Here is a 9,495-nt window from a genome sequence, read left to right as displayed (position 1 = left end):
TTTTTTTTCTTTAATGCATCGATGATTAGTAGGTGAACTGCATTGCATGCATTACACCCCAGATCCGAAGCATGACATAGCCCTGCTACACAAAGCCCATAATAAAAAAGTTATATATGGCATGATAAAATTTGCCCAATTTCATAAGATGATTAGTAGGAGAACTGCATTGCATGAGTTAGGGTAATGCTTGTCATCAGAAAAGAAATATGAAAGCAAAATGCAAGCAAGCAAGATCCCTAAGAAATCATTGGCCCAAATGGAGTGCCCCTCCTTGCTGATAGGCAGCTTCATTGGCCCAAATGAAGTGCCCAAATCAACTGGAATTTTCTTGTAAGCAACCCCATGCTTTTGAATTCTTATTGAATCCATGATCACAACACATCCAATTATTCACATCACAAAAGCCTGATTTCAATTCATTTTATTCTATAATTTCAGGTGAACAACTGCTGTAATTTCCTTGAAGAAGAACTTCTTCACCACATGAACCAAGTTCAATGTGAGCTCCCTTCTCCTCTTCTGGTCACCCCCTTTTATGGTAACAAACACCGCACCGCACGAAGCATTGCCGCTTATAGTTATAGACTAGTCCAAGTCCCAATTATTGACTACTAAAAGAAGGGGATTAACGAGAGGGTGACATAACGGCGGAGGCTCCGATCCCGTCCTCTGGTCTTTTCCCCCTTCCGGTCTCCCACCGCATCTCGCCGTGGGAGAAGCCGAAGGGGAGCGAGAGCTCCGTCCCCCCCGCCCCTCCCCATTAGAAGAAGAAGAAGAAGTCTTCTCTTCTCTCTTCTCCTCTTCTCCTATTCTTCTTTCTCCCCTCGTTGCCGGAGGGCTGAGATGATCGAGAACAACAACAATCCCGAGGGCGGCAAGAGATACGCGCCTCCCGCTCAAAGGTACACCATCTTCCCCCCTCTCCTTTCGCCGTTTTCTTGGAATCGCTATCGTCCCGTTTCTTGATTCGAGAGATCTATCCGATTCCAATGCTTTCTTTTCTTGGTTCCGATTTCTATTGGGTTTTCTGCATTGTGGGTTCTACTTTCTTCTTTTTTTCCCCCCTTTCGTTCTTTACATATGATTCTTTTTTGGTGTTATATGCTTGTTTTTGCTTCTTTTTTTTTTTCTTTTTGTTCTTTTTGGTGTCAGTTTTTGCTCTTTTTTTTTCTTTTTCGTTCGTTTGATCGTATTCTTTTTGGTGTTATCTACTTGTTTTTTAGTTTCTCAATTGTTTAACGGCTTGATGTCTCAGGAACCGATCCCTCAACCGGCGCAAATCTGGAGGTATTTTCTTTATACTCTTCTCTTTGTGATAGATGATGGTTGTTTGTCGTTGACATAGTTTCATTTTTCTGTTATTGGTAATACGTGTGCAGTGCTTGTAGTAACTATTTCTCAAACTGCGACCTTGAGCTTAAGGAGTGGGCTGAATTTACTTGTGTATATTCTCACAACCAAATTGGGTTTAAATAGAAAGATTTATTAATTTTCAAATGTTCAAGAATAATCTGCAAGTTTAATTTTAGCATCAAGGTTAGCCTGAGGTCCAAAAGGTCTTGGCTGAAATGGATTCGCGAGTAAGCCTGGTTTCGGTTGTTGTTTACTCATTTTAGATGATTTTAGCTAGTCTCGGTCAATTTTTTTTTTTAAAAAAAAAACCTATTTCGAGCTTTCACATTAAAAATCTGAAATATCTAGTTCCAACAATATTAGTAGCCAATTTTTGGTAGGACTTTATCTACACTTCTCGGGCTAGCATATTGGTAAGTGGGGTGGGAAGGGAAATCGATGGCTGGTAGTATGATATCCTATTAGCTTTCTCTCTTTACTTTTAGATGTTAAAACTTGTATGTGATTTACAATTTCAAAAAAAAGAAAAGTATTTGCTACTGCGTGTATATCTTTGATTACGGTTATCTAGAATGGGAGGACTTTTTTCTTGTGAAATGATGGCCGCAGGCTTCTCCTGATGTCTTTGACATGAATAAAAACTTGTCGCTTTTACCTTGTATATATAGATTCATTTGAAATTATGGAGTTGCATCCTTATTTGACTTTGCAAGTATTATATCATTGTCATTTGGAAAAGATCAAAGTTATGTCAAACTAAGAAATTTATGGAGCTAAAATGTTTAAGATTTCAAGTGTCAAAGATACAAAAGCTACACTTAAAAGGAAGTAGTTCCTCTTTTCTTTTTGTTAGTAGATAAGGTGCAGACAATGAGATTATAGTTCTTTTGGCTAAAAAGAAGCTGTCTTCCTTTGTGTTTAAATGATGGGTTATATATATAACCTTCATCCTGCAGTTGCTTGGTGTTCCAATGATATAAAGAAAATAACAATGACAAGTTACCTAAAAAAAAAAACAATCAACACCTGCATTTGTGTTTTATTCTCTGTGGTGAAGTAGTATCTTCTCAAAATACTTAATTATCTCAGTTGGAGATGCTGTGGGAACACATTCTAAATGGGATTAGTTGATAGACCTAAAGACAAACTGAACAGTACATGAACATAATTGCAGTAAACATTTTGATTTTGCCTTCACTATCAATAGTATGTGCTTTGTGATGCTAATTAAAATTACCATATAGCTGCAGATACTTTGCATTCTTTATAATAAAAAAAACCAATAGAATGATCTGATATTATATCATTTTGAATCCAGTGCTTGATAATCCATAAATTAGCAAAGACTGATAGTTGAGGGATGTCTTAAACCAACTACTGTAAGTCCATAAGTACCCAAGACCTGGATTTTTTAATGCAGTAGTTGCAGTGTTTACCAATCATAAACAATTTATTAGCAAGAAATGATACATACTCTTCTGCACCAGATAGAAAGCTTCCACTGCATACATCTAATTATTTGTGCATCTAAAGTTTTGCAACATTTTGCATTTCCTTTATTCGTAATTTCTGCACGAGTGCTTGAACTTGTAATTCTTTTGTGTTTGTCTGTATAGATCGATTTGAAAAAACAAGTTACTCCTATGGGATTGATGGGGAGAAGAGTCAAGCTTCTAATTTGAGAAATTTTCCTTCAACGGATCATGGGGAGGCTGGTGGCAGCAATGTTCAAAATGAAAACCATCCAGGATTGATACCCATAGATGGGTGTTGTACCAGTGAGGCTGCACAACTTTTAAATGATCGTAAGTATGCAGTTGCAAATTACTGTCTGCGTCTTGGAGTTGTCATGTAAATTCCATGTGTCAGTCCTTTATCATAATCATGTGAAATTGCTGGCAAGGACGTGATGCATATTACTTGTTGTGTTCTCTGATTGATAGATGGGAAAATAAAACTATAAACTGCAAAAGGCACGGTCTCTCGCACCTGCTTGATTGTCATTTGCATCTTATGTATTTCAATATTGTCTCACCGTGTTCACCGGTCTCTTGCAATATAAGATACTCCATGAAGTGGAAATAATGAGAATGAGTGGCATTGTAAGGATGTTTCCTTCAGTAATACTGTTGTCCTAAACATCAGTATAGGACTCAATGATAGGTTCACTTGTTTATGATGGTTCTATGGAGTGTTTGCATGCGCATGTGCTTGCATGCACGCAAGCCTGCATGGATGTACACATGCATGTAGTACACACAGGGCATAACAACAGTACTTTGCACCCATTGCAAAATTCAATGCTGTTTGTTGAAACATGGAATTCTAAATTGTTGGACATGATCTACAAGACTTAAATACCAATTTATAGAGCATATTTTTTTCGAACTTCTCTTCTATATATTAGGTTGCCTAAAATCAGCACACTGTATTGTGTGAACTATATATTTGGGAGAGTTGATGTAGAGACAAGATATTTTTTATGTTTTTGTATATAGACTTTGTAATGTTGTAGATGACATCCAGTGGTTTAGATTTTCAATTTGCATTTGATTATTGAATTTTTATAGCAGGTGTAAAATGCTCTTTTTGTACCCTGTATGTATTATAACCACGCCAGTATATGGTATACAACGATAGATATACACACATATGTACATGTAGGATAGGTAGACAAAGCTGAATTCTTTTAATTTTGAAAACCTGGCAAGCAAATTCGTTTTTTTATGTGTATTTATCATTACATAATTCTTAACCATAACCATCCAGGCTTATCCCAGCTACTTGGAGCCAGCTTTATGATCCTGATCCACTAAGCTATCAGCACATAATCGTTAGTGAATAACATACCATTTAGTGCTATGTTCCTGAGCACACCTGCCTAGCATACTGAAGTGGGTTGAAGTTGATTGTCAGGGAACACCTTCAACAGATGCTTGTGTACATTGTTGCTGCCTGATTTTCTGACAGTTATGTACTACGAAAAATTTTAGTTCCTCTCATTGGATATATGTTTTCGTTATCATAGACTTGCTTTATTTTTCAATAATACCATATTATCTGCATCATGCTCAGAATCAAAACCGATATGGTATTAGCCTGAAAGTACAGCATGAGTTTGCAAGAGGCTAGGGTGTTCACTACCAGGCTTTTTAATTGGTGAATGTTAATCATCAGAGGCGGCTGCTGAGATAACTGTCAGAGATATCATTTTTGTTTTTGATTACCAATTATGCGCATGTCGATGTTGTATGTTTTGTCCAAATTGCTTTCATATGCAAATCATTTTCTTCATTTGCACTCATGTGGGATGCATGCTCCTGCACTCATGTGGGGTACATGCTCAGCAACCAGTGTAATCATTCATCTTAAGTAAATCTGCTCCGTTAGTCTTATTTTTGTGACTTTGTCTCAAGTTTTCACTTTATTTGTTTAGAATAATCCAGATTTCCTGGTTTGTTTATGAGGATTGTTGTTAGTTTAACATTTTTCTTTGGAAATTATGCACAACCATACACCACAACAACATTGCTTCAACCAAATTTTAGTCGTATTGTATTGTTTTATGCTGTTAATTAGCTGCATGACTCTCACACTACTTACATTTTATATGTAGGTTGGGCAAATGCCATGCACTTGTGCAATGATCCATCAGTTGATTTATCTGGTGGGTTATATATCTCTATGGTCTTGTAAATTCTGTAAGTTTGTTTGCTGAACTGGCGTGGTTGCTGATTTCGGGAATTGCTTTGCTTAGCCAAATCAAAATTTCCATTTGAAAGATTGAATCGATGAACTTTCAAATTTGATTTGAAATTCTTGTGGTCTTTTTTAGATTATGTTTCCATTATAGGTTCTTTTGATGTCTTATCAAGTATAATGAATCCTAGTATTTTATTGATAGCACTGAATTTCCTGTATTTATATTCTATATTGCTTATACTCTAAAGCTGTTATGAGGGAAGGTTATGAATGTTGATTTCTATGTGGTAGGATATCCCCTGAGACTTGGAGAAAGAAACAATTGACACTTATTCATTTTCTATAAGTATTTATCCATCATCTCTAAAAAGAAATTGGGTATTGAGGTTATGAAAGCTTTTAGATTTTCCAAATAATGCTATGCACAAACCTGGTGCGAACAAATCCTAGTTTCTACTTCTATGGATCCCTTCAGTTGGTTTGCCACACCTCTGTTGCATTTGTATTGACCATTATATTTGACACTATACAATCCCCTTGATCAAGAATCTGGAATGCTATTAGCCTATTACCCTAGACCCAGGAGCTTTGTCCATTTATCTAACGTATAAATTAAGCTCTACATGGAAGTGGGACAGCTGCTTACTCTTTGCATGTATTAGTAAGAATGGCATGGGCATGCAGCCTCGTGCAATCAAAACATGTAGGTGTGCATGCTCATGTACACATGTATGTGCACATTCACGATCACATAATGATGGATGCATATTAGCACATAAAAACTGATGCTGAACTCTTGTAGTAGTGTTGTTGGTAACATATCTACAAGAAACATTCCTTGCATCACATGCTTTGATAAAATCATTAGCAAGAAACTGTGGATCATGATTGCTTGAAGCTGATGATACCTTTTTATTGGCTTCCAATGGTTTTGGTTCTTGGAAAAGGTATCGATATGTATAGGTAACAAATATTGCATGAAGGGGCTGGGTGAGGTGAATTACTCAAAGTGCTTTGAAAGGTGTCAGTAGGTGCACTAAGCTGGAGCCTGGCATGTATGCCTGCTGGGCTGTGTTCACCCAATATCATTGAATTTTGGTGATGACAAGAAAAATATAATATTCCCAGGACAGTGTGAAAACAAGCATCTTTTGCGAAAGGAATTCCTGGGTTATACCAAAATGACTGAAATTAGGGAAAGGTTCTTTTGAAGACAGCAGGTTCATCCGGTGGGACTAAATCATTTGCAATCCAGACTTAGCCTTCAAGCTTGCAGTATGCATATCTTGGCACCCATATGTCACATACTCTTGTAAGGATAGTCTTTAAGATTTAAATATTTTTTATCAAGGACCTTTGCCGATTTTGAACACATTGTGGGAATCAAAATCTTTAGGTAAATGAGATTTTAGTTTATGAATCTTTCTGGGTTTTAGTTTGTTAAAGATTTATGTAAGCTGCCAAGGATATTAAGCAGATTTTGAAGTCTTCCATCAATCTTAATACTATTGAATTTTTTAGTTGGTCGAAGCGGCTCATTCTTTTCTTTTTCCCTCTCCAGTATTTGATATCTCATCTTCTTATCTTTGCCCTAGGTGCTCTTTGCAAGTCTCATTGCATCAACAAGCCAACCGCTTGTAATCAAGAGTGATTTGGCACAGTTCTTTCTGTTGTTCTACCAGCTTAAAAGCAGTTGACAGGATTTTGTCATATTCAAGGAAAGTCAGTTCTCTTCCCAATCTTCTCCAGTGTTACTATAGACAACCAGCTTAACTGACGAGGAGTAGATATCTCCTCTTCCATCAATCTCATATTTATAGTGAAACTCTTACGCATTCTTCGTGATGTTGGCACATCCAATGCTTTCTCCCTGGATAACCAACCAAGAAAAGACTTGGGAGGGATGTACCTAGGAAATGTTTTGTTCTTGACTTCTTGCATCCACAATAAATTTCACCTTCGGTTGGGAAGATGTAAACTTCACAGCAAAGCTCCAAACCCCTCCAAACATTGAGTCTCTAATCTTCTGACTTATATAAGGCTGGCAAGGATGCAAGGTAGAGAACTTAAGTTCCTCAAATACTGCTGTCTGTCGCTTTTTAGTAGGAATCTGGAACCAAGACATGTCTTCTCTTCTAATGATGCAGTCAGTTTTTAAATGAGACTGGTATGGTTGTTTCTAGAATCTACTGTATCCACTAGTGGGACACCAATTATCTGGCAGGTAATCAAATATCCCATTTCAACTAAACTGTGTTGAATCTATCAGATGTCACTCCAGAGACCCTGCATTTCTGCCTAGGTTCTTCTATTATGAATTTGGAATATTAACCCAGCATTTGTAGGGACAAAGAGGCCATAAGACTGAGTTTGAAAAGCTTCTCACTGTGTCGACAGCTTATAGAAATGTCTAGATGGTATTCTTGGTTGCCTAAACATTGTGCGCTGTAACCACAGAAAAAAGGACCATAACCTGAATAATAGAAGAATGCTAGCACTAACAAATGACAGGTTCTTTCATTCTAAGAAAGTAAGAGATCTGAGATTTTCTTCTTTTTTTTTAATTGGAAAAATGACCTGTTGAATTTTTTTTTTTGTTGTATACATTGTGATTGTGTTCTTCCAGCTATAGATTCTTATGGGACCATTAGAGGATGTCAGTAAATCTGGGTAGAACATATTTTTCACTTGAGGCAATAGATGGGGCTCTCCTGCCCTGGTGTTCTGTTGATTTCGAAGGCATTTCCAATGACCCCCAACGCCTAGCTGGTTGCATTACCGCTACAGTATCTCAGTTCCCCTCTTCATTTTGAACAATTCTTTTTGGAAGGGAACTTATGAGGAAAATGCAATGATTTTTCTCGAAGAGTTCTAACTCATTATTTCCTGAATTTTGAAAATTCAATTTCTTGGTCTCTCTTGGACGCATTAAGCTGGGTCAAATGTCAGTAGCTCAATGAAATTTAGATAGGTTCTTACCAAGTGTGGTGGTAGTATAGTGAGGGTGAGCCTTGGCGCAATGGTAAAGTTACTCTATTGTGACATAGGTTTCAAGGGTTCAAAATATGAAAACAGCGTCTCTGCATGCGGGGCAAGATTGTTTACATCTTATCCTCCTCTGACTCTGCAGTAGCAAGAGCCTGTGGACTGGGCCACCCTTTTTGGTGGCGGTATGGTCAAGATTTCCGGGATCTATTAAAGCCTTTCGGTTTTTAATAATTCAAGGCCTGTTCGGTCTTTCTTGTTTTCTTTTCTTTACAAAAAATCCTGAGATGAAAATTGAACTACACTGAATAATATATATGATGAAACCATTTTTTTTTTTAAAAAAAAATTGTTTCTAAATTCTTCAGAGCTCATGGTAGCAAAGATTTGTTGCTTTCAGAAAATGTGAAACTAAAAGCAAGGAATATCAGAAGTTTTATGTGAATGCTATCTTGAACATCAATTTCCATGTTGTATTTCACTAATTGGGAGAGACAAAAACACGAAACAATGATAATACCAAACAAGCCCTTAGATAAGAAATATTTTTAACCATAGAAGTTAATGCGAAACTTCATGTTATCAACATTGAAAGGTATATCTACTGCAAACTGAACATAATATATGTGAAGTATGCCCGATATTCCCTGCATGTTACTTGCCCACCCTCCCCCTCTTGCTCTCACATGCTTGTTAATGTCTGCACACGCTCAGTCACACCCATATGATGTGTCAATCATTGCAATGATTATTCTAATTGTGATTAAATTATAATTATGTGCATTTCAATTCTATACCTCGTTTATTTTTGGCCTCTACCAGAGAGACCAACAATGTATTCTGGAGCTAGTGGGTCGTCGTGGGGTCATTTGAAGCTTCCACATCAGGTGGAAACATAATGAATCTTTCTGCTTTCTGCTTTTTTCTTACTCTCTAAAATTTGGTTCTTATTCCTAAATCATTGCCCTTCTTTATGTTATATGCAGATGGACTTTCTGTCTGAGCTACGACGTGCAATACATAATGCTCAGATCAATGCTGTGCCGACTGCCAGTGAGCGTAGCTGATTACCTGCATGGATGGAATTGGGAATTTTTGGAAGCTACTTTAATGGTTTATGTATTCGTAGACTAAATGTTTGTGTCATCTGTACTGAACTACTTGTTCTATCTTACTAATCCCAGTGGTGTAGAAATGCATACCTTGTTATAATTAGTGTTGGAAGCAGTGGAACAGAGCTACTGCTGCACTGATTGTTGGTAAATCTTAGTTTTTAAGGTAACACGTGCTTGCTTTTCCATGTCTAGCCTCCATGATGGATGTGCTTCTTGGCAAATTATGTCTCTTCAACCAACTGACTTTTTTGTACCAAAAAAAAAAAAAAATAATCTAAGTGATACGTTTGTCTCGCGCCGGACAAACTGATCTTATGTAGTGTACTCTCAGCACTCT

At 37.1% G+C, this 9,495-nt stretch overlaps 1 protein-coding gene across 3 annotated transcripts; it reads left to right on the top strand.

The window, feature by feature from the left end:
- Positions 1–611: 611 nt before the first annotated feature.
- On the top strand, positions 612–9,343 carry LOC103715418 (uncharacterized). Of its 3 annotated transcripts, XM_008803030.6 has the most exons (6): positions 612–905; positions 1,259–1,290; positions 2,973–3,161; positions 4,973–5,023; positions 8,866–8,930; positions 9,030–9,343. In XM_008803030.6, exons 1-6 carry the CDS (start codon positions 847–849, stop codon positions 9,108–9,110), a joined length of 477 nt encoding a protein of 158 aa, XP_008801252.2. In that variant the 5' UTR covers positions 612–846; the 3' UTR covers positions 9,111–9,343. The 3 variants fall into 3 exon arrangements, with proteins under 3 accessions (XP_008801252.2, XP_008801260.2, XP_008801277.1); XM_008803038.6 differs by lacking the exon at positions 4,973–5,023; XM_008803055.5 differs by lacking the exon at positions 8,866–8,930.
- The last annotated feature ends 152 nt before the right edge of the window (positions 9,344–9,495 follow it).

This window comes from Phoenix dactylifera, chromosome 4 (assembly GCF_051530095.1).
Source record: "Phoenix dactylifera cultivar Ajwa chromosome 4, Ajwa_hap1_PhDact_Kaust_v1.1, whole genome shotgun sequence".
Lineage (NCBI taxonomy): Eukaryota > Viridiplantae > Streptophyta > Magnoliopsida > Arecales > Arecaceae > Phoenix > Phoenix dactylifera.
Note: the sequence above shows the minus strand (reverse complement) of the source record. Positions and strands in the feature narration are given on the sequence as shown.